At 43.7% G+C, this 26,609-nt stretch overlaps 1 protein-coding gene across 1 annotated transcript in view; it reads right to left on the reverse strand.

Annotated features, from left to right (window-relative positions):
- ELK1 (ETS transcription factor ELK1) overlaps positions 1-26,609 on the reverse strand; it is a 146,357-nt gene that overhangs the window by 92,128 nt on the left and 27,620 nt on the right. The window contains exon 2 of the mRNA XM_086940431.1: positions 9,648-9,856. Within this exon, the coding sequence (XP_086796557.1) occupies positions 9,648-9,856 (209 nt within the window). The remainder of the gene's footprint in view (positions 1-9,647; positions 9,857-26,609) is intronic.

Consider the following 26,609-nt stretch of genomic DNA (forward strand, 5'->3'; position numbering starts at 1 on the left):
CACTCGCCAACACCAAATTATGATAACAGACCTGAGCGTATTCAGCTTTCACACTCATGTCAGGTCATAAGAAACCAAGACATGGTGCTAAGGTCTCATTACTAATACCCAAAGCCCCAAACCTTTCAAAGAGGGTCTCCATCCCCCAGGGAAATCAAGAACATATCTACTTTGGGGAGATGCAAGCCTCGCCCAAAAGGAGATCCGAACACAGCTGAACCAGCAAATCTTCCCCCCCCAAAATAAATCTATCTAGCTCATTGTTCGTAAACAACGGGATCAGATTTGATGTCTGCTCCAGATGCTGGAGGTGTCAGACCTCACTTCCCTAAACTTGACAAGCAATAATATACAAAAGGTAAACTCAGACAGACACATATACAGAAAACCCCAGAGTGTTACAAACAGCACCTACACCTGGAGTACAGTCAATGATAATGAAATCAGCATTGACGGGGTGGAGGACATTCCAGCAACAAACGAGAAAGACATAATGGAAATATATTTCTACTCTGCAAAGGTCTAAATCTGAAAACCTTGAAAAAACTTCTGTTCACAGAGCTACAAAAGCTGAACCTCCGGCAGAAGCAGTAAATAAAAACAAGAAATCAGGAGAATACTCCATGTACATGTGCATGCACTTCTTCGTATGGAAATGTATTGAATGGGGGCAGGAGAAGGGATCCGTGTTGTGCCTTGGAAACTTCAAGTTTGTGGAAACAGTTTTCGACAGCAGACATTTAGATCCTCAGGAGGCCCCACAGTTTGGGATTTTGATTTAAATGTTCACTGGTGCAAAAAGAGCCATTAAGGAACCTGGGCATGGCCAATGTATCACCAGGGACTTGAGTGCCAAGATCGGGGCAGATTGACAGACATAACCATACAGATGGAGAGGAAGTAAATTTATCAAAATACTCCAACTCTCTGGCTCTTTGAGAAATATCCATGAACGCCAGTATGTGAGCTGAGAAGTTGAATCGCTTAGAGCAGTAGAAAGGCATAGTGGACCACCTATGCGCATGCATCTGGTGCAGACGTAGTACGACTCCTCCCTAGTTCTATTAAAATAGCAGATTCCTTAACACGACGTAGAGCACAAGCCAAGGTCAGGCTGGACGGTCGGACTTGGTGATGTGAAGCAGTTTACAGATCTGGCGAACTGGAGTTAGATTGCCATGTTAGTTGTGTTAATGTTCTTTGGCCTTTCCAACTCCGAGAGCAGATTACTAATGCAAACATGCAGTATGAGCATTAGTAGGTATGAGATTGCCTCAAACATATTGGTCAAAAAGCGCTCCTGATCAGTATAAGGTTACGTGTAGACCAATTGACCCAGAATGCATGCAGGGACACTTGTGTGGCTGGCAAAATGGAACACCAACAGATAAAGCCTCCCTTACAGTGAACAAGTGTGGACAGACAATGCTGGCACGCCTCTGATTATGTAGTAGTGGCAGATGTAGTGTTAAGTAGAGCAATGCATGGGGCCTTTAACAATGACGTGTCACGTGCTAATATCCCATGCCTACTCAGTGCATTTCGAACAGATTGCGAGGAATGTTAATCTCCTGTGCATTAACAGTAACACCAAGCAACATGGCAACAGCCTATGACCGCCATGCAGTGAAATAAAGTATATAGTTTACATGCAGGTGAGCAGAATGTGATACCGCGTTTATTGCCCATGCTGAATGGAGAGGGTCCGCGACTCACAAGAGCCGGAGCCTCAAGACAGTTATGATGAACCCTCCTTTTTATCAACAGTAATACTCAGCACATCACACTCTGCACATCTCCATGTATGGTGTATGCCATTCTGTTTTGCCTGTGTACTAGTTAGGAAACAATGATATTTAACCAAACCCAGTATATGATGGGTTAAGTCCATGCATCGAGATAGAAGCCCACTGACTCTGCCTTTATGCTATTGTCAGGCAAGAGTTTTCTTGAGCCTGTTGGGGTGCACATGGCAATAACATGGACTTTGACCTTTACAGTGTAGTAATACATTTGTGAAAGCCTGCTTATTACTGAATAAGATGTGCAATTGAGCCACATTTATTTTTCTAGACACAAATGTCTGAATATACTTTATTTATTTTATAACGTGGTATATAGCGCGAACGAGATCCCCAGGGATATCAGAGCGCTTTATACAAGGAAGAAAGGGAGAATAAAACTCCAGTAACGATATCCAGTAAAAATACCAAACAGTTGTAGTCACAATAATCACGGGCAAATGGAACACAGCTAGCAATACAATTAACAGGTAAAGAACAGGCTGCTATGGGGTACACCTTACAGCCGAGAGGAGCAGAGAGCAGAAACCCAAGTTGGTAAAAAAGTTGTAGGGTCAATGCAACACATGTTGGTGCGCTAGTTGTAGGATCAGTGGTTACGAGCAAATGCACATAGCCCAAATTAAGGTAAGAATTTGTTCATTAGGAATATTTTGACTTCAATATAAAGAGAATATATGCAGATGCATAGGGTGTAATATGCTATTTAACCAAAACCACGATGCAAGGGCTTAAATTGCCTTGTGAGGGAAAAATCACATTAAAGTGGCCTTGTCCAATGCGGCACGGCATCGTGCTTTGAATAATACACTGTGGGCTAGATGTAGGTAAATAGTATTTACCGATTCGTAAATACTGAATTTTACCGATTCAGTATTTACGAATCGGTAAATGCTATGTAGCTAAAAATTCGGTAAAAATTACCGAATCGTTAAGATTCGGTATTTACCAAATCGGTATTTACCGATTCGGTAATTGCCATTCATTCCTATGGGCCTGGAGGCCCTTAGGAATAAATGTCAATTACCGAATCGGTAAATACAGATTCGGTAAAAGGGGAAAAACACCCCTCAATTGTTTATGGGTGCACATGTTGCAGACATACATGCCCTAAGGGCATGTATGTCTGCAACATGCCACTGAATCAATTTGCATTAAATTACTTTTTGGTTTTTTTCCGTTATTTACCACCAACTTGTAGTTGGTGGTAAATAACGAATCCTTTTTTTGTTTTTTTTTGATGAGAGGAGCACTCAGATTACCTGAAATTTTATTTAATTTAATGTATGCGGATTATGGATTTTAACCCTAAGCGTGCTGCTGAGGTGGCACGTCTGTCCAGTAGCGTGCCTAACAATTGAACAACCTTATCTTAAGTGTATGCAACACTTAACCTTAGCGCACTGTTGCTTTTGTAGCGGAAACCGCTGAACATATAAACTCTTACAACAGTCTCAAATTTGTTTCCAAAAAATAATTATATTTTTATATTTATAAGCAAATGTTTTCTCTGAACCATTTACATGAATTTAACAACAAAAAACTGTTATTTAATCAACAAAAATGTTCATATCATCACATTTCAAAAATAGATGTCAATTCTTTAAACTTTAACATTTCTTTCTGTCTGTGCCCAATGCATTTCGAGCTCAATGGAGCTCTTCTTCGGGGGCCTGTGGAAATGAAATACAGAATACCATAACTCAATCTTCTCTGAAACAAGTAAATTCAATACAATGAAGCAACCATATATATTTAAAAACGGTAACATTTACTGCAAAAAAGGAAGCCTTCACCAACACCTCTGTGTATGTGAAAATCAAAACGCTGAAATCAACTTACAAAAGTCACGCTCCTCTAAGGCTTTATCCTTCTGTTGTCAAACAAGACACAAACGCAAAGTGATCTCTCTGACCCTATTAAACAGTGTAACAGACCCATAAAAAACGAAACCTAGTTTGATCATACCACTTATATAGGAGGTTTATAGATGACATTTTTTTGATGTGGTCAGGAACCAAACAAAGTCTGGAATCAGAAATCGAAAGGTTAAATCAATGTTCAGAGCATATTGAATTTACCTACGCTATCAGTGAAAAAGAATTACCGTTCTTGGATGTCTTAGTTAACATTGAAGAGCTACAAATCCATACGACGATATACAGAAAAGCGACAGATGTGAACAATTCATTACTCTATCAAAGCTTTCATTCTCAAAATCTTAAAGACAATTTACCGGTTTCGCAGTATATGCGAATCAAGAGAATATGTTCTCTTGAGGATGAATACAAAAAGAACCTACAGTTGCAACATCAACGATATAAAGACAGAGGATACCCTGATGAGGTGCTGAAGAAAGCCAGAGACAGAATTGAAGCATATAGCAGAGATAACCTGTTAATTCAAAAACCTAAAAAACCCCAGGAACGACAAGTGTTTGTATCAAAATTCTCAACGACATCTCAGAAGCTTAAAACCATCATATACAAACACTGGGATCTCTTAAAGAACGAAGTGGACTTCAATGGGATATTTAACAGCAAGCCCATCTTTGCCTTCAAAAGATCAAAAAACCTAAAGGAGTTGTTGATGACCCCGACAAGAGAAACAGAAGAAACTTATAGAGGCATGAGGAAATGCCAAAATTGCGTACATTGCTCCAATGTGATCGAAGGCAAACTGTTACACCATCCACAAACTGGTAAAGAGATAAATCTACACCACAATGGAGATTGTAATTCTAAAAACTTGATTTATTACATAAAATGTCCTTGTGGAAAAATTTACACAGGAAAAACTGAAAGAAAACTCAAGACGAGGATTTCAGAACATAAAAGCACTATCAGAAACAAGAACATAAAAAGCAATTTAGCTAAACACTGGAATGAGAATAGTCACAGCATAGCCCAGATTAGGTTTTCCATTCTGGAGGTTGTCAAAACACACGAGGGGGTTGATCTTACCAGATCCCTCCTCCAGAGAGAAATTCATTGGATCAAATATCTATCTACACAGGAACCGAAGGGTCTTAATGAAAAAATTGATTTGTCGTGTTTCCTATGATTCCCCTTCACCAGAACACTGTACCGAGTATGATGTCTGTACTTTATCGCTAAAGTTGGTATATTTCACTGTTTGGTAACTATGTCTGCATTATTATGTGCTTCTAAATTTTTCTCATATTTTTTCTCACTATTTGATTTCCAGTCACGCAGTTTTTGTGGGTTAAGCGCTTCGGTTTTTAGATTCTACACCATTCCATCTTGGCGCTGATTAGCAAGTGTAGTTTTGAATGTTCAGTCCGTTTTCTATGTCGATCACCGGCTCCGTGTATAGTCACGAGAGAGTCAAGTCTCAGTACCCACTGTTCCCGTAAGAGTAGCGGTTGTAAGCGAGAGGGAGTTGTTTTCTGCACATTAGGATTGAAGAGCAAGGTGAGTTTTGTAGCGCGAGGCAGCGTTGTTGAGAGGTTAACTGCAGGGTGACTTATCCCGGTTTATAGCTGCAGGTTTTTTTGTCATTTGTAGGAGAACAGCGATTATTGGGTGCGTGAGAGTGTTATTTGAACACTTGGTTCATTGTGTTCAAGGTAAGAAAGATTTTAGGTTTCGTTTTTTCTGGGTCTGTTACACTGTTTAATAGGGTCAGAGAGATCACTTTGCGTTTGTGTCTTGTTTGACAACAGAAGGATAAAGCCTTAGAGGAGCGTGACTTTTGTAAGTTGATTTCAGCGTTTTGATTTTCACATACACAGAGGTGTTGGTGAAGGCTTCCTTTTTTGCAGTAAATGTTACCGTTTTTAAATATATATGGTTGCTTCATTGTATTGAATTTACTTGTTTCAGAGAAGATTGAGTTATGGTATTCTGTATTTCATTTCCACAGGCCCCCGAAGAAGAGCTCCATTGAGCTCGAAATGCATTGGGCACAGACAGAAAGAAATGTTAAAGTTTAAAGAATTGACATCTATTTTTGAAATGTGATGATATGAACATTTTTGTTGATTAAATAACAGTTTTTTGTTGTTAAATTCATGTAAAGGGTTCAGAGAAAAAATTTGCTTATAAATATAAAAATATAATTATTTTTTGGAAACAAATTTGAGACTGTTGTAAGAGTTTATATGTTCAGCGGTTTCCGCTACAAAAGCAACAGTGCGCTAAGGTTAAATAACGAATCCTAACATGGGATAAGCAATCATTTAAGTGCTCCCTACATTAGGAATTCGGTAATTTACCGAATCGGTATTTAAGAAATCGGTAATTTACCGATTCCTTAAAATACCGATTCGGTAAATTACTGAATCCTTAATTTCGGCCCCTACATAAAAAAAGCCTATTACCGGTCGGTAACGTCCGAAATTCGTTAATTTCGCCCGTTACCGACCGGTAATGGGCCACCTACATCTGGCCCTATGTTCCTTAATACGCTATGCAGCATAGCCGCACTAAATGCATGCTGCTTTTATTACAAAACTCCTGTGCATTCATAGGAAAGCACTACTTTGTATTTAAAAAAAACTGAATTTATAGAAACACACTGCTTTGTATTACAAAAAACTCCTGTGCACTCACAGAAATACAATGCTTTGTGTTACAAAACTCCTGTGCATTCATAGAAACGCACTACTTTGTATTCCAAAACTCCTGTGCATTCATCCAAACACTATGCTTTGTATTACAACAATCCTGTGCATTCATAAAAATGCACTGCTTTGTATGACAAAACTCGAGTGAATGTATCGAAACACACTGCTTTGAAGTACAAAACTCCTGTGCGTACATATAAACTCACTTTGTAGAAATGCACTGCTTTGTGTTAATAAACTCCTGTGCCCTCATAGAAACACACTGCTTTGTATTACAAAACTCATGTGCATTGATACAAATGCACTGCTTTGCATTAAAAATCTTCTGTGCACTCTTAGAAATGCACTGCCATGTATTACAAAACCCCTGTGCATTCATGCAAACGCACTGCTTTGCTACCACCTATTAGTACTGTTAGCCTTATTGACCTACCTGTTTGACTATGCTCCCTCATGTACCTACCCCACTTATTACCACAATTGCGCTAAGCCTAATTGGCCTGTTACTCACTCTCCTGTTCGCACCCCTTCTGTGTAAAGCGCTCTGATATCTGCAAAGATCTTGTTCGCGCTATATAAAACTTTCAAAATAAATAAAAATAAATAAATAAAAATACAAAACTTCTGTGCACTCTCAGAAATGCACTGCTTTGTAGTACTTAACCCCTGTGCATTCATGCAAACGCACTGCTTTGTATTACAAAACTCCTGTGCACTCTTAGAAATGCACTGCTTTGTAGTACTTAACCCCTGTGCATTCATGCAAACGCACTGCTTTGTATTACACAACTTCTGTGCACTCTTAGAAATGCCCTGCTGTGTAGTACTAAACCCCTGTGCATGCATGCAAACGCACTGCTTTGTATTGCAAAACTTCTGTGCACTCTTAGAAATGCACTGCTTTGTAGTACAAAACTCCAGTGCATTCATACAAACGCACTGCTTTGTATTACACATCTGTGCACTCTTAGAAATGCACTGCTTTGTAGTACAAAACATCTGTGCACTCTTAGAAATGCACTTCTTTGTAGTACTAAACCCCTGTGCATTCATGCAAACGCACTGCTTTGTTTTACAAAACTTCTGTGCACTCTTAGAAATGCCCTGCTGTGTAGTACTAAACCCCTGTGCACTCTTAGAAATGCACTGCTTTGTAGTACAAAACTTCGGTGCACTCTTAGAAATGCACTGCTTTGTATTACAAAACTTCTGTGCACTCTTAGAAATGCACTGCTTTGTAGTACAAAACTTCTGTGCACTGTTAGAAATGCACTGCTTTGTATTACAAAACTTCTGTGCACTCTTAGAAACGTACTGCTTTGTATTACAAAACTTCTGTGCACTGTTAGAAATGCACTGCTTTGTATTACAAAACTTCTGTGCACTCTTAGAAATGCACTGCTTTGTATTAAAAAAAACTTCTGTTCACTCTTAGAAATGCACTGCTTTGTATAACAAAACTTCTGTGCACTCTTAGAAATGCACTGCTTTGTATAACAAAACTTCTGTGCACTCTTAGAAATGCACTGCTTTGTATAACAAAACTTCTGTGCACTCTTAGAAATGCACTGCTTTGTTTTAGAAAACTCCTGTGCACTCTTAGAAATGCACTGCTTTCTAGTACAACACCTCTATGCATTCATACAAACGCACTGCTTTGTATTACAAAACTTCTGGGCACTCTTAGAAATGCACTGCTTTGTAGTACAAAACTTCAGTGCACTCTTAGAAATGCACTGCTTTGTATTAAAAAAAACTTCTGTTCACTCTTAGAAATGCACTGCTTTGTTTTAGAAAACTCCTGTGCACTCTTAGAAATGCACTGCTTTCTAGTACAACACCTCTATGCATTCATACAAACGCACTGCTTTGTATTACAAAACTTCTGTGCACTCTTAGAAATGCACTGCTTTGTATTACAAAACTTCTGTGCACTCTTAGAAATGCACTGCTTTGTTTTAGAAAACTCCTGTGCACTCTTAGAAATGCACTGCTTTCTAGTACAACACCTCTATGCATTCATACAAACGCACTGCTTTGTATTACAAAACTTCTGTGCACTCTTAGAAATGCACTGCTTTGTATTACAAAACTTCTGTGCACTCTTAGAAATGCACTGCTTTGTATTACAAAACTTCTGTGCACTCTTAGAAATGCACTGCTTTGTTTTAGAAAACTCCTGTGCTATCACAGAAATCCACTGTGTGGTCCTATTCATCCTGTGAATTCTTGGCAATGGTACATCGGATGGCTCCGTTGCACTCACAAGAACGGTGGGGCACTATTGCAAGACACTGACTCGGAATGAATGTATCCTGGCACACAGGTTCGGCGTGGGCACACGAGACAGATGTGTTTCTAATGCACCAACAGGCCATATAGTGCTGCAAAGGGAGCTCACTGATTTTGGAACAATTGAAACTTTTAATGGGGCTTTTAATTTTGATTTTGAAAAGGCTCGCGGGCTTTAGCACTTTCATTCTGCAGAACCGGAAGCACATGTTCATAGCACTACCAGGGAATCAAAAACAGAGAAGCAAACCAACAAATAGTTTTGTGGGTTTTTTGTTTTTAAAATTCTGCGACTAAGGCTTTTTATTTAACATTCATGAAAAAACATCATTTTTACTGCCCCTTTAGACTTCTACAACACTGAGGATTCCTTCGCGAAAGTCTGGAACAACCGAGGGGGCCGGCTTTCCTGAATCCCACCCACAGGAGACATTTCTGGCACAATCTAAACTTTAATGAACAACTTTTTCTGGATTATTAGAAGCAATTTTCCTGCTGAAGAACCAGCCCTGTATGAAATAATGTAAGTACATGGGTGGATGACCTCAGTGCTTCATAGTGCAGTGGTTGACAATGTTGACATTGTTCAATTGGAGAATTCCAGATGCTGCCACCAGCCTCTCTGGCAAAGTGCTCTAGAGCCAGAAGATTCTCAGGATAAATGTTGGAGGCTAGAAGGAGACCAGGGTATGGAGGTTAAGGGATGGAGTGCTTGGAAAGAGAGCAGCATCTGTAGGGTTGTAGACGAAGGGAGCATGAGATGGACAAGGTAAGCGGGGCAAGAGAAAGACAAGGTATGCGCGAGCACGAGAAGGACTAGGTATGCGGCGCACCAGAAGGACAAGGTACGCAGAACACGAGAAGGACAAGGTAAGCGGAGCACGAGAAGGACAAGGTACGCGGTGCCCGAGAAGGACAAGGTACGCGGAGCACGATACACGCGCAGCATAGGGCGCTCATGATACCTTATCATAGTAGTAGCGCAGGGCCCGGCTCAGCTTGTCGTAGTTCATGTTGGTCTTGTTCTTGCGTAGCCCCCAGAGGCGGGCCACCTCCTCGGCATCCACCAGCTTGAACTCGCCGTCGTTGGACGTCCAGGAAATGAGGTGCTCGTTGCTCTGCTCCTCCAGAAGCTGAAGGAGGAACTGCCAGAGTGTGACCGAGGGGTCCATCGCTGCAGGAGAAAAAGGGAACCGTTAAGGAAAGAGAGATGTACCCCCAACAATCTGGTATCTCAGTGCTAAAAACACCCCCAGAGAGGACACCCACTACAAACAACTACAGGGAACCTCAGCAGAGGCTACAAACTAGAAGGTTGTTACAAACACTGACCGCAGCTGTTTATGCAACACCATTAATGAATGCTTCCTGTTTTGTGCATGTGGGTTTCTATGTATGTGAGTTTGTGTTCACAGGAAAAAAGCAAAGGTTAAAGTGAAGTTATGATTAGCTTTGGTCAAATCACTGCAAAGTATGTTTAAAATGTTTTTAAAGTGCATATATGGTTAAAAATTAAAACCGAAAAAACATTGCTATTCACAAGAAACGACGCACGACTATACAGCCTAATGCAATGCACCCAAACCTTTGTGTGGATGCATTGCATTATTGAATGAAGTTATTGCGACGACCAGTGCTTAATTTGAGCTGGTGGTTTTCGGTGATCGGTACAGGCACTTAGTTGACAACACCAGCACTTGTCACTGTCTACCACATGGTGGCGCTGTTTGACTATTTTCAAAATGAGCACAACAGTTGTTTAATAATTTAATATACATTAAAAATTAGTATTACCTGCAACCTAAGCCCTTCTTATAGCTAAGAGTGGCTTGAAATGTATGATTGGTTACACTTGTAGGAGTGTGATGGTTAGTAGTTGGGTAGGTCATATAACTGGCAGCGCAGGCAGGAGCAATGGCTGGTGCAAGCTACAGTACCATCTTGGCAAAGTCCTTGGCACTTTTTTTTTTTTACAAATTAAGTACTTGCCACGACCAAAGCCATCACTGGCACAACAGCCATGTAAATCAAGGATTCCATTCCCTCTCATCCTCCCATCTTTGAGCCTAGAGTTGCATGGCACATGGTGTCAAAGGACATGGAGAGGTCAAGGAGGACAAGCACAGCAACACCACCCTGGTTCAGAATCATTTGCAATTTATTTTGGACAGCAGGTAGAGTAACTTGTAACTTGTGTAGCAATCAGAAACAAGACTTTGCTGCATGAAGCGATGAGTTGTTTCAAATAAAACCAGGATCTGTGTGTTAATCTCTTCTTCAGCAGGGTTAGCACTGAAGGTCAACAGAGATGTTGGTTTAGAATTGCTTAAGACCATATTGTCCAGAGTAGTCTTCTTCAACAGAGGGAGAATGCAGGCCTTTTATCAGATTGCAGGGAGCAGGCCTGCTTTAAAGTAAGAATGAACTAAGTTACACAGTGCAGGGGTGTTGCCATTAGATTGAGGAGTTATGGAGGAACAAGGTTGCCTGGAGAACCTGATGTGATGGTTTCCATGCTTTAAGTCTTTACATGTGGGATAAAAGGTCTGTAATGAGAGAAAGTGAGCGCGATACCAAGGATCTTTGCTGAAAGAGTAGTGGGGGAAAGGGTCTTAGAAGGGCAATTACCACAAAAAGGCTGGTGATGAAGACAAATCTCATCTCTGAAAAAATTTGGCTAAAGATTTGCAAAAGTTGGTCAATTGAGCACAGATAGAGTTAGCAAACTCAACGATGATTTTTAATATTTCTTGCAGTCCATTACTGCTTCTAAGAAGCCTAGGGGTATAGAATGGGTCTCTCTGTAGGTATTTTCTCAGAAAAGTAGTGTCAATAGCTTTGGTTTCTGGCCAGTCACCAGGCCAGTTCAAGTTCTCATCAAGGCATTTAGTAGTGGAGAGGATGCATGAATACCGGGGGACTGAATGGTGGGAATCATAGGGCCCAATGACGCATAAAGGAGCTTCTCTGTCCAAGGTGGAATTCAAATTCAAAAAGTTTTATTTATTAAGGAACTCCTACGGAGGTCCACAAAATGCATCAATACAGTAAAAGAGACAATTTTAAATACAATACCAAGAATATTTCCCTTTTTTTCCTAAAATACAACAATATATTAAAAAGTGCGGTAGAAGGGTAAATATGCTTTTTATACAGTAATAGCATCTAATAGCAACATTTTAAGTAATCCCTAATAAATAGCCAGAAAAGTTTTTAAAAATTGGAATATCCTATAATAGACCATTTCATTTGGTGGGGATAAAACAAATATTCTGGCCTCCTGGGCTGAATGAATATTACATTTAATAAATGATGGTCTTAAAAACAAACGCCTTGCCCTTTGTAATTCCGGACACACAAGGTGGAGAATATCCAAGCATTTACATTTATATTTACATCTTTTGAGCAATCACATAGAGAGGAATCTAATACTCCAATCAAAGTGGCAATTGCAAACAAAACAGGTGATGGACCGAATGTGGATCAATGTCACACATTCATCCCAGTCCAAAGATCTGGGCCCAAATCCATCGTTTTTTTGCACTTCACACCACCCTGGGTTAGACAATGGCGATATGCAAATCAGCTCTGACCCTGTGCCCCATGGGAACAGTCCAGTCCGAACTACAAAAGCCATGTCTTTCCCAGAACGGAATCAAGCATCCGAGGACCGGACCGGTTTCGAGGCAACACCTCTCATCAGCCCGGCCAGCTTTACTCCAGTGGTGTGGAGTGCCTGGGACCCACGTCTGGGCATCCCCAGCGCACTTATGGCGGCAATTGCAAACAAAACAGGTGATGGACCGAATGTGGATCAATGTCACACATTCATCCCAGTCCAATGATCTGGGCCCAAATCCATCGTTTTTTTGCACTCCACACCACCCTGGGTTAGACAATGGCGATATGCAAATCAGCTCTGACTCTGTGCCCCATGGGAACAGTCCAGTCCGAACTACAAAAGCCATGTCTTTCCCATGGGGCACAGGGTCAGAGCTGATTTGCATATCGCCATTGTCTAACCCAGGGTGGTGTGGAGTGCAAAAAAACGATGGATTTGGGCCCAGATCTTTGGACTGGGGTGAGTGTGTGACATTGATCCACATTCGGTCCATCACCTGTTGTGTTTGCATATTCCGCCCTAAGTGCGCTGGGGATGCCCAGACGTGGGTCCCAGGCACTCCACACCACTGGAGTCAAGCTAGCCGGGCTGATGAGAGGTGTTACCTCGAAACCGGTCCGGTCCTCGGATGCTTGATTCCGTTCTGGGAAGGACATGGCTTTTGTAGTTCGGACTGGACTGTTCCCATGGGGCACAGGGTCAGAGCTGATTTGCATATCGCCATTGTCTAACCCAGGGTGGTGTGGAGTGCAAAAAAACGATGGATTTGGGCCCAGATCTTTGGACTGGGGTGAGTGTGTGACATTGATCCACATTCGGTCCCTCACCTGTTGTGTTTGCATATTCCGCCCTAAGTGCGCTGTGGATGCCCAGACGTGGGTCCCAGGCACTCCACACCACTGGAGTCAAGCTAGCCGGGCTGATGAGAGGTGTTACCTCGAAACCGGTCCGGTCCTCGGATGCTTGATTCCGTTCTGGGAAGGACATGGCTTTTGTAGTTCGGACTGGACTGTTCCCATGGGGCACAGGGTCAGAGCGGATTTGCATATTGCCATTGTCTAACCCAGGGTGGTGTGGAATGCAAAAAAACGATGGATTTGGGCCCAGATCTTTGGACTGGGGTGAGTGTGTGACATTGATCCACATTCGGTCCATCACCTGTTGTGTTTGCATATTCCGCCCTAAGTGCGCTGTGGATGCCCAGACGTGGGTCCCAGGCACTCCACACCACTGGAGTCAAGCTAGCCGGGCTGATGAGAGGTGTTACCTCGAAACCGGTCCGGTCCTCGGATGCTTGATTCCGTTCTGGGAAGGACATGGCTTTTGTAGTTCGGACTGGACTGTTCCCATGGGGCACAGGGTCAGAGCGGATTTGCATATTGCCATTGTCTAACCCAGGGTGGTGTGGCGTGCAAAAAAACGATGGATTTGGGCCCAGATCTTTGGACTGGGGTGAGTGTGTGACATTGATCCACATTCGGTCCATCACCTGTTGTGTTGCATATTCCAATCAAAGTGGCAGCATCAATTTGGGAAAAAGGCTGCTTAACTTAAGAGAGTAAAGGACGGAGTTAGATTGTCAGGAAGTCTCATTTTATTTCTGAGAGAACAATACGACAGCATGGTCAGACCAAGTGACCGGAAGTTAAAAATTGGACGTAAAATGCTCCAAAGAGAACTGCAGACCAAGACTGTGACCAGCCCAATGACAGCTTTGTAATAGCTCCACTCAATTTTCTGGATCAGAACTCTTGTCTTGTCTAGGCCACCAGCGGAACTTGCTCTGGCCTGTTTTACTCTCAATAATAAGGTAAATGTTTCCAATAGAATTAAGTATTATCGGATAGATAGAGGTCTGCCAGACCTTCTTCCTGTAGGGTTAAGGGGCTATGTCCAGATCAGAGGCAACAGCAGCAAATGGACAAAAGTCGTCCTATAGCAGATCTGAAGGGGTGCTTTAAGGTGATTTTCAGGTCAGTCACTTGGCGCTGTACACCTGACGCCGGCAACCTCATCTGGGGGTTCCGCAAGGTTCGTCCCAAGCTCAACCCGGAAGCTTACACACATACATGAATTCTTGAGAAAGCATCATCTGCTCCCACAAGATCAATGTCCTCTCCTACTCCTGGTCACAAGCAAGCTGGACTGTGGGAACCCCCTCTATGCAGGGATCAACAAAAAAACTCACCAGAAAGTGGCAGACCATACAGAACTCGGCAGCCAGAATCGCTCTCAACCTCCCACACCGTACTCGCATCACCCCACACCTGTAGAGCTTCATTGGTTCCCACAAACAAGCATAATTCAAACTCCTCACCCACACTTTTGAAGGCACTGCATAACACAGCCCCAGCATAACTCAACAGTCACATTTGCTTTTACAAACCTTCCAGACACCTTCGCTTATCTGAACTCTCACTAATCACATACATACAGAAAACAAGATCAAGCCTTCTGCTACATCACTCCTAAAGCGTGAACGACCTGCCGCTACACACAAGAGTCTCCTCCTCGCTTCTTAAATTCCAAAGAGGCTGAAGACCTGGCTTTTTGAGTAGTCCCTCTAGGCCCTGGGTGGGGCTACACTCACACCTGCTCAGCTCTAGGATACCTTCTTAGGTGATAGATCGCTCCCTGAATCTGAATACCATAACAAAGAAGGCACGGGTTGCAGCAAAACAAACCACTTTGTTTAAAATGAAAATAGTTTTGTCTCGTTTACCACACAAAAATGTGAATCAAGAGTGAAAAGTTTGTCTACTCTGCAAGAAATATTTTTACTCCCAACATACAAAAGAATTTTGAAAACTATTCCCACTTCTACACCTTATCTGGATCCAAGGCTGTACTCTAGCTAGGTTCATGCTTACGTAAGTACCTAAAAGGTTTAGAGCGCAGAACGTCTAGAAGTCAAGAGTGATACCTACACACGTCACCATTGCATCATCCGTGTGCTGGTGTCAACTGCAAGCCCTTGGCATCCGAAAGGCACACAAGGAAGATGGGAAAGAAGCGACAAACGGAGACAGGAAGAGTAGGTGGTAGATGAAAGAGGCATGACATGGAAACAAAAGTAGGCAGACTTGGTATTCGGCAACCCTGGAATTCAGCGGTTAATGTCACCAAAGATCTTGGGTACATGCATATACGTGTGACTGTATACTTTGGATGCCGAGAAGTACTCAACTTGTAAATACAGAGGCCTTTAAGTGGACATTTTAATGGCAAGTTCTTCTTAAGTTGAGGTCTACTTTTAAGAAGATTACTGGGTACAAAGATTTGATGAGCTCTGAGGGTGCCAATATCTTAGTATCTTAGAATCAGACAGACTAATCTTAGATGCTAGAGACTTGGGTTTAATACAGGTTTCTCACAATCTGAACATCTGGAAAAGAATGTGAAGGGCGACAAAAGTAACTCACTTGTGTCTGAGAGGAGGATGCACTTTAAGGAGCCTCCTCATTTTCACATTCTTCTCATCAGACATGAGGGATGGACCTCATCTGAAACAGAATTCAAGGGCTTAAATGTGTTTGTTTTTTATTTAAAAAAAGGTTTTTGTTCTGCCGACAAGTCACCTAGTGGCCACTATCAGAACTTGAAAAGTCGCAATAAACTCTGAAGTATAGAAAGACAACAAGAGAGAATCCGTTGTTTTTTCTTTTTGTTCTTTCTAAAAAAACAAAAATAACTATATCCCGATTCCATCCTGTGTTGCTACGAATTGTATCCTGTACTTTGCCGGACCTCCCTTTTTTTTATAGGGGATCGGTCGCTGCTTTGTGATGTTCCACGACTGCTTTTTATGCTCTAGCGGTCGGCCCCTGTGGTTGTAGACCCATACTTGTAACTATATTTGCATTGCACAATAAAGTTAAAAAAAAAAAAAAGAGAGAGAATCCGTTCAGCATTGGCGATCAAATGAACAACTGACTGAGGCAACAGTTCCGAAGAGTTAAAGAATGGAAGAATTAAGGGAGCTTCGAGCCTGCGTCACCGGCCAGCGGCAGCCGCCACAAGCACGTCTCAAATAATGATGGCCATTATTTTCTTGGAACAACTATATGAATAGAAAGGGGAAGAGAGCCTATTTAAGAGGGAAAAATATTAACATTTTTAAACAAAAGAATGAAGTAAAACTGCAAGCTTTTTAAAGAAATCAAAGTAAGAAAACGAAGTTGCCATGGTGCAGGAAATGCAAATTTCGACAAGAAGGAACACATTAACTTGTGGTTTAAGAAGCAGCCCTACAAATAAAGATGTCGTAACCACACAGACATTGAGAACAAAACACTTAACCATGAAAATAACACTGTCTTCCGACCCACCACCCCCAACCTCCCCCCCCAAAAAAGGAACATTCCCTTGGGGCCCAGAACTTTAAATACAGATCCTGATGTCCCAAACGCAGGTTCCTCTGTTCATGGAAAGGATATTAATGTTGAAAACAGTTGAATTTAGAGTATAAGGAACTGGCAATGGGATGGACATGACCGAGATATATTCAGAAGACTTTATGCACATTTGCTAACTCTATTGATAGGAAAAGTTTGTTAGTAAGAGTTAGGGTCTGAGATTGAGAAGGGGGTAGTTCCTTTTGACTGGGCAGGTACACTGCATGAGGCAATGTACCCAGGAGAGGTTTGTTAGGGAGAACGCTAGACTTTGCGACACACCGGTGTGGGTGCATCGCACTATAGTATATAGTTGCGTATAGTTTCTTCGAAAAGATACAGCTGCATGCACTTTAGAACAAGAAAAAGTTAGTGAAGAGACTAAGGGAACGTGGTAGGGATCCCAAAGGGCTGAGATTAAAAACATATTTATTTGGCGATTGTCCGAGTTGGTTAGTGGGATGGCAGCTGTAGCAAACACTACAAAGCCATCAGATCCTGCAGCTGGCCCCCGGCCAACAAGGAGCAGGTAAAAAATGGATAGATATCATAATGAAACATTTTAAGCCGACTGTTGGAAGGAAGACATTGTCTGCAAAGCATCTACTGGGAAGGCCTTCTACAGTTTCATGTCCAACAATACAAATGTTTTTTCCTGTGCTGATGATTTGAGACGTGAGTGGGCGTGTGGAACACACCTGCACTGCTAAGGAAGGTAAAGGGAGGGCCTTGCTCTCCAAGGCCCTTAGGTAGGAATTTTAGCACCTTGGAAATCAACATGGCTGCCACCATCGGCTATTTAGAATTTGGTAAGTGCGGAAGACCTGGTTATATTTCTTGGAATTGCTTACTACAACCTCTAGATTTGAAGGAAAGCCCAGAAATGTGTTTGTTATATTGAATAATTCCAAGCATTCACTTGGACATCTGTACCACTAGCCAAAACATATCAGACGCCCCACCTTGAGTTTATCCTCTTAGGCGCTTTAGATACAGATATGGTCTATCGATTAAAGGTGGTGGAAACACGATTTTGAGAATGTGCTTATTATATATTGGAAAGGACGGTTCCGTAACAAACTCAAAACCAATACTTCATGCTGATTTTGTGGGATGTACGATGATCCCAGTAGTTTAACTGTAAGGAGTAAGAGCTGAGTTTAGACCGACCATGCTTCGGCTCAAGGAACAGGTGCTCGTGTCTTTCGACTTGGTAGTACCAATGTTGGTACCATCAAAATCTTGAAGACGTTCAGGAAAGGAAGCTTGGCATACTTATTTGGTGTGTGTGAGGAGTCTCACCTGCACAGAATTGGAAGGAATCCTCAGAGGGATGTATGACGTTACAACGCATGCCTTTACCACGCATGCCGTTATAACGCAGTATTTACAACGCATACCATTACAACGCATAGCGCTTTGGGGTGCTGGATAGTGAATAGTTTAATTTACTATTCCAACTCCAGTCCCCGTGGATAGTAGGGAAGGTGTTGGATAGTAAATTAAATCTATTCCCTATCCTAGAGCGCCCCCCCAGCGCAATGCGTTGTAATGGTTTGCGTTGTAATGGTTGCGTCGTAATGGTAGTGCGTTGTAAACGTTTCGTTGTAAAGGCTGTTCACCTCCTCAGAGCATTGAATCAGGGAACAGAGATGATGATGAAAACAAAAGGCGGGAGAAAGACCACATAAACACCAACGACAATGGTGAAGGCGGGAAAGGACAAGGAACCTTGTTTCCGGAAGTAATTGGCATTTGCAAAGGAGCTGCTATCATTTGTATGGTACTGTATCGCTGTTCTCTATCCAGCCCATTAGCGAGCCAGACGTCGTGCGAGTAGCACAGGCGCATAAAGTGGATATTGTATGTGAAGCGTTGAAAGATGCTATCGGTGGACATAGAGGTGCTCGAGTTGGGTCCCAGCAACCTTAATCCTGAAGCTAGGCGTGACAGCAGACAAACGGGGCACTATGTTGTATATCTGGGAAGGTCGCTGTGAAAAGATTGGGGTTGAGCTGCAGAGAAAGAGATGTGCTCTGATGATGTCACAGTAAACCTGTTGCTGCAGCTTCGCGCGCTAGAAGTTGATGGAGAAGCTTGCATCCACACAGATCCAAGCCACGCTTCACAGTTACTTTTGGAGGAGTGACTGAGATTTGTTGCCGAGAGCATGTAGTGTTCTCGTCGGGATAGGCAAGACTCAAACGCAGGAGGGCACAGTCGGACACCTTCAGCACATACTAGAGGTGGACTATAAGGCCTTTGGGCCCGATTCACAGAACTAACTTAAGACAAAATCCTAAACTTACTACTTTTGGTATTCACAGAAGTTAGGATTTTGTTTTAAGACAGACTTAAGTTAAGATTCTGTCTTAAGTCTGTCTTAAGTCTGTCTTAAGACAAAATCCTAACTTCTGTGAATACCAAAAGTAGTAAGTTTAGGATTTTGTCTTAAGTTAGTTCTGTGAATCAGCCCCTTTGCCCCCAAGTGTCAGAATGCACCAACACTAGCATTCACAACAGGGCCTGCCTCTTAAATAAGTACATAACCTCACATTTAAGAAACTGATAAAAATGAAGGCCCATGCAGAAAGCTAGAAAGGCAACAGAAGCACAGGGCACAGGTGTGCAACTTTTGGTCTGTAACAAGGGTCAATGAGTGAAGAGAGAGAGGAAGGAAATATCAAAGTTCTGGAACAAGATGGAATAAGAGCAAACTTAGGACAAAGTAAGTATAATGGGTAAAGATCATCCTGCCCTTAAGAAGAGGGTGTTTATGGCTGAGGATGGGGAAAGCGGCAGACCATAGTCAGAATTTGAGGTGCCAGTCCTTGAAGACAGCCAAGAAGGGCAGATAGAAATGATGTGCGACAGGAAGTTGACCTTAACATATGACAGAAAGGATACAACACACATGGGTACACATCTGTGAATTCTGCAGCATTTCAAAGTAAAAGAGCAAATGTATTTAAAAAAAGGACACACAAATGAACAGAAAGTGTGGTACAAAGATCAAATGCAAACATACTGGTGGACAAGGTAAGATGAGAACGAATAACAAACCTGAAGTTTCAAGTACAAGAAAGTAGTGAGATGGAAGGGAACATAAGGAAAGAAAAGGATGCATACGCATGCAGGGGCGGTGGAAAGCACCACGGATACAGTGGTAGGGGGCTGCTGTCGAAGTCTTCACCGGTGACAGTCAAGAAAGGAAATGCTCCTAAATAGTAGGAGTGGGAGGAGAAGAAGAAGAGAAATGAAGCTGTGAGTCATCTGCCTTAAAGGGGGAAAGAAAGCTAAGAGTAAAACTATCAGAAGTGAGGAGGAGGAATCTTGGAATGCAGAAAGGGACCAAGAACACATCCCTGGGGGCTCCAAGAAAAAATATGGGAGGGAGGGATTCAGATTAAGGGGCTTAATTACGATGTCGGTCGGAGTTGCCTCTGACCGACACCGTCTCGGCACCGACCGACCTCCGGTCGGCGGTTCCGACCACCTGATTACGATGCAACTAAATACTGTTCGGTCGCATACTCACTTTTTTCTATGGACACTTGTATTACGGCCGTAAACCAGTCGTAATACAGGCTACTGTAGAGAAATGTGTGTGTATGTAAAACCCTGCACCATGTGGCAGGCACCCAATGGTGCCTGCCACACTGTGCAGGGTTTTACATGGGGTACCCTAGGTATCCACTCGACCACCAACCGTAGGCCGCGGAGGCAAGTGGGCCCTGCTAGGGGCCCCCAAAGTCGCTTTCCGACAGCTTTTCAATGTCTGAAAGGCCGGCACGGTGGTGGGAAACCGGCATGGTATTCCTGGCGGCGGAAACGCCATCCATAGGGGTTTCCGGTGCGGTTCCGACCTGCCTGAAGACTCCGAGATCTGGTAAGAACTGCTTCGGAATGACCGACTAGTTTACGTTCGAAGGCCGACATCGTAATCGGGCAGTCAGACCGCAAACCGACAGTATCGGTCGAAAAGCCACCGACTGCAGTCAGAAAGCTTCCAACTAGCAGTCGGAGGCTTTCCAACGGACATTGTAAACGGCCCATAAGTGTCTCTCCAAGGAGAACGGGGTGAATGAGGAGAAGAACAGCAGTCAAGGAGCACAAGCCAAACCCCATCAAACGATGGTGCAGAATAATATCCAAAACAAGACAATGAATGCTTGATCTAGGAATGGAATTGCCCTAAGGCAAACTGTGATACGTTGTTTCTGGGTCCTTCCACATTCACAGCTAGTCTGTGGTCCAGGTAGGTATAGTACAATAGGCTAAATAAAAGGATAGTTAGTTCATTGAAAACTATTAACAGAGGCGGATTTCATGGTGGTGAAGAAAGAAGGGAGATTAAAAAAGTTTCACAGGAAGAGTGTGCTTAGCCGAGGGTCCTGGGGTTGTAATATACATTGTGCCCCGGGGGCGCATCAAGCATGTGCGCCTGCTTTGAAGACAATTGTATAGAACAGACCAAAGGTGCTTGTGTGTCCCCTTCTGTAATGCTGATAGCGCTAGGGCACATGTAGCATCAGTGCGATCGTGAGAGGTTGGTCCCTCATTTGTATTGGGGCGTGGCCCATGCAAATGCAGGAATCTCTTTGCCTCTGTGCCCGTGCGGTATTATGGACGTGGGCACAGAGGCAAACATGCCTTTAGGAGGTTCACCGAAAGTGCGCCAGTCCTCTGGAGGGGAGAACCTTGGTCCCATCGACCCCGCAGACATCCCCCTGCAGATGGATCCAGTCACTAACTGCACCCGACTGCAAGGGGCTCTCTCCCCTCTTCAAAGTGCAGGGGGATCACCGCCTGCACTGTGATACACAGAGTGGCTCTGAAGCAGCGACTCTGTTTTTCACTTCCATGCACTGCCCGCATTGCACGACCAGTTCACGGCTGCCATGGGGTTAGCGCATTCTTTGTAATAGGGCGCACTGTCCCTCTTTGCGCCCAATGCACCTTTTGAAAGATGTGCCATGGGGCAAAAAGTTTAACTGAGTCAAAATCCTAACTTTAGTACTCCTAAATGCCTTCTGTGAATACCGAGAGTTGTAAAGTTGGGACTTTGTTTCAGATTACTTTTGTGAACCGGGCCCCTTGACTCCTTAAGGCAAGGGAGCAGTGGCATGAACACTAACCCAGTCTAAGTGAATATTGGCGTAAGCAGCTACCCGCATTGCAACCTTGGGAGGAAGGCACTGGGCAAGTTGCCAAGCAGGTGCCAAATAACGTTGGGCCAATGCTAAAGATCACCTCCAATGAGGACTAGCCCTTATACTTCTGTTGTTACACGGTATGTTTTATTTAGTCTGTAAGCACTATTTTCCTTAGTGTGTTTCTCCTACTGCAGGCACGACATGCTTTCCTGCAACATTCAGTGTGCCATGCACGCTTTCACTTTCCAAGCAGCCCGGTACAACGGCAGCCAAGGTCTCGCATTTACAAGAGTTTGAGCTATTGGCATTTTAAATGGCAATGCCTTTTATTTATATGTTAATTATCAAAACAGATAAATAAAAGGCATTGTCATTTACAATGCCATTAGCTTAAACTCTCGCAAATGCGAGACCTATTGCACTACGAACACTTGCTGTTGTTTGCTAGTAAAAATCAAATTAAAAAAAAAAAAATTGTTTAGCAATTGCAGAATAATTCTCAGAAGATCTAACCAGCTGTTGTGGTCAAGTGAAACATCTAATGCCCTTAAATGAAGCTTTTACAGGCTCCCAATGTAAACTGAAGAAAGTACAGCGCACAGATATGAAATCTGTCTCTGTAGCACACTTTGTTTTGAAATACTTGTTATCAGGATTACAAACTCTACACAGATTTCACATCACCTACCAATTAGGCAGAGGTCAAAGATTTCAGGGAAAAAATGTCCTTTATCAGTTGACAGAAGATAAACTCTTCTAGTGGAAGACAAATCTAACCCACCAGGGCCAAATCCAATATCTCTGAGAAAAAAAAATGTTGGCAAAGAGGGAGTCCAGTAATTCTTCTGGAATGCACAGGATGTTCTCAACTTCTCCGGAAGTTGAAGAATCAACTGAATCCAAGAAACATTATAAAAGTATCCTGGGTGTCCATCTACATCCAATTAAGGGAGCAAAGATGAAGCATATTGTTGGTCTCCAACACAAAGGTGGTCTCCAATGCAATTGATTAAACTCTCACCCCTCCCCCGCCCCTCTCAGCAGTCCCGCCCCCTTTATGAACAAGAGAGACAGTGTGCCCGGGTCTGGCAGTTTCCGTCTGTGACGGGCATGGGTGAACATGCTGCAAAGAGAACAACGGAAAAAAAGAGTTTGGGAATGGGTTGTCAACAGTATCCGAGTCAATGCAGTTGCACAAAGAAGCTGCCGGAATGGTAGCTCGGGAAAACAAAAGAAATAACTAAACAAATAAATCAGCTGAAGCTAAACAAACAAGCATTTGCAATGTAATAGGTCTCGCGTTTGCGAGAGTTTAAGCTATTGACACTGTAAACGATAATGCCTTTTATTTATTTGTTTTGATAATTAGCACATACATAAAAGGAATTGTCATTTAGTGGAGAAGTGTGGTTCACTGGTTAGAAGCGGCAGACCCTGAAGCAGAGGTCTGGCCCGGGACCAGGGTTCAATCCCCGTCGCGGCGGGGTCTTGGGCTCAATGTCCGCGGACTCGATAATTCTCGCCTCGGTGCCTACTCTAATCATGGGTCCCACGCTGCAACTCTGGGCAATAGCTTGCTTAATCTCCACAACGGCCCCAACAACACTGGGATGCCTGGCTTCACCTTAGGGGTGCCCAGGAGGGGCATCTCACAGGGAGAGCCAGGAAGGGTTCCACAGCGTTATACAGCGCCGGGACGCCCCGAGATGGGGCAGCTATGCGCTTTACAAGTATACTACATTTACATTTACAATGCCAATAGCTCAAACTCTTGTAAATGCGAGACCTTGGGCTGCTTGGAAAGTGAAAGTGCGCATGGCGCGCCAAATCTAGCAGGAAAGCATGTCGTGCCTGAAGTAGGAAAAAACGCTTTAAAGAAAATAGTGCTTACAGACTAAATAAGACATACCGTGTAACAACCGAAGTAAAAGGGCCAGTCCTCATGGGAGGTTACAAATGAAGACAAGGCAGTACTAAGGAGGGACTAACAAGCCTATTAACAAATCAGGAGCCAGCATTTACGAACGACAATGACACAAGCCAATGACAAATGTGGGCGGAGTGTGGCCGGACCTTTAAGTCCATACTCTAATACAGAATGCCTCGCAGAGCAACGCATGCGCTGCCCAGGCTCGACCTAATAAGCCAAACATGAATGAAGCATTCAGAGCAATGAAAAAAATACATCTGAACTGATGAAATGTGGCTGGCAGAGTATGGATGTGGATAGCTGAGAGGGAAGACAATAGGGTGGGCTGAAAATGCACCACAAATACAGGGCTAACAGTTTCCTTCCATGCTGCAGCACACCACTCATTCCCCATCCCTTAACCCCTTCGCTGTGGCCGCGATTTTACCGCTGTGCGGTAAACAAAAGAACAGGGCGGGGCCGTGATGAACGCCAGCCGTATCCAGCACACGCCCACAGCGGGGCGTGACGGCTGGGGTTCGTCACCAGCATGGGAGGGGTTAAATCTCCCACAGAACTGAGCCATTGACTTCACTCAGCCAGGTGACCCTGGACCACATCAGACACATTCAGCTCTTATTTATTTTACTTGTCTCCAACCACATGACATAAAAGCCCCTACCCAAAAGTTTCAAGTTATTAACCGCATCGCTGCTGCGGCGATTTTTGCGCTGTGCGGCTTTTTTCATAATACTGCGTTACATGACGAGCTCAGCTCGTCATCAGCACACGCCACCCGTGGCTGATGACGAGCTGAGCTCGTCATCAGCAGCGAAGGGGTTAAAAAAACCTTTTTTTTTAAAAAAAAAGCATTGGCTAAGCCAATCTGTTTCCCTTATACAAGATCCATTGGATTTGTCACACTTTTTTTACACATGTTGTGCAACATAGATTTAAAAAAAATTTAAACGCTATGATGCAGCCAGTGTTGATTGTGTCATATAGAGTTTTTTTCCTTAAAGCCATGTTGCACAGCAGCCCACGCTGCTGTGCAAAATGTAAAAAGAAACAAAAATCAGCGCAGGGGAAGTTGGGAGTGTGGCAAACAACAGAAGAGAGGAAGGTGGGGGGAGTGTGGGCCAACGGAGAGCGGGAACAGCGTGGGGAGTGGGGAATAGCGGAAAGAGGGCGGGTGGTTGGTAAAAAGTTTTTAACGCGCTATAACGAGGCCAGTGTTCAACGCGTCATAGCCCTTTTTTTTTTCCTTTAAACCATCTTGCAACATTTAAAAAAAAAAATTAAACACAGTGGAGGGTTGGGTTTGCAAGTAACATGAGGGTGGAGGGTGGAGGGTGGAGGAGTGAGGGAAGATGGTCAGCGGGAGGAGGGAAGAAGTGCCGGGGCAACGGACAGCAAGCGTAGGGCCACTTGTGGGTAAAAAAAAAAGCGCCATAATGCAGCCAACGTTGAAAGCATCCGCCATTTTTTTCCTTTAAGCCATGTTACAACATGTTAAAACAAGCATTTACAATGAAACGGTTTCGCCTTTGTAAAAGTTAGAGCTATTGTCATTGTAAATGACAAATTTTTTTATTTATGTGTTGGTTTTGAAAACAGATAAATAAATGGCATTGTCATTTACAATGCCAATAGCTTAATCTTTCGCAAATGTGAGACCTATTGCATTTGCACCCACACGCACACACACACACACACAGAGCCACCCACACAGAGCCACCCACACACACACAGAGCCACCCACACAGGAGTGAGGGCGGAGGGATGGAGGGAGAGAGCAGCGTGAATCTCTCCGAATCTAATGAAAGCCCTTCCTAAGCCTGATGTATTGCACCTGGCAGTCACTTGGTCTGCTCTAGCTATTGAATAATTGAAAGGGTCTGATCGGGGGGAGGGGGGACCTTCCCGAGGAAGTGTCTCTACACATGTACATTTCCAGGCGGACCTGCTCGGCTCCCCCTCTCTGGATCAGCTTTAAGTGTTCCACTCTTGGTTGTGTGTCTTTCCTTCCCTTGTTTATTCGTTTCCTGTCCCTTGCGCTCTTTCTATGGCGGGCGTTTTTGCGGCGGTGGGAGGCGCTGTCTCTTCTGGTGACCAGAGAGAGCAGACACGAGGGGCACAGATTGAGCGAGGAAAGAGGAGGGGTGAGAGGAAAAGAGACGGCAGGAGGGGAGAGAGAGTGAGAGAACGAGAGAAACCGAAACTGTAAGAGGGAAGAAAGAAAGCTGAGAGGGAAAGATGTGGAGAAAGCACAAGAGAGAGGGAGAGAGAGAGAGAGAGAGAGAGAGAGAGAGAGAGAGAGAGGGAAAGGGGACGGAGTAAAGGGGTAGCGGCGGGTCATGGAATGAGCCGAGAGGGCAAGAGGTACATTTGGAAGAGGAAAGCAAAAGAAAGATAGGGCGAGTACAATGTATCAATGGAGGATGTGAGAGGATGGGAGGGAGAAAGGAAAGGAGGGGGCATCCGAAATGGAGAGGAGTGTGTGAGGACAACGGTGAGCGGGCAGGAGGGACGGCGAATGGAGGAGGTTGAGCTGTGTAGGGTGCGAGAAGAAGAAAGAGAGGGAAAGGCAGAGCGGGGAACCAACAAGGAAATATAGGGGAAACGCGAGAGGGGACGGCTGGGGCAGAGGGGTGAGTGAGGGCAGAAGAGAGGGAAGGTAGGGGGACATTTAAAAAAGTGTGAACGGGACTGATGAATTGGGAGGAGCTGGGGAGGGAGTCTTATGGGTGAAAAAGACGCGAGGGACAGATAGGAAAGAGGACGAGAGAAGAGAGCCAACGGCGGGCAGAGGATGGGGATGGAGTGAAGACAGGCAGGAAAGGATC

Source organism: Lissotriton vulgaris, chromosome 10 (genome assembly GCF_964263255.1).
Source record: "Lissotriton vulgaris chromosome 10, aLisVul1.2, whole genome shotgun sequence".
In the NCBI taxonomy this organism is placed as follows: Eukaryota; Metazoa; Chordata; class Amphibia; order Caudata; family Salamandridae; genus Lissotriton; species Lissotriton vulgaris.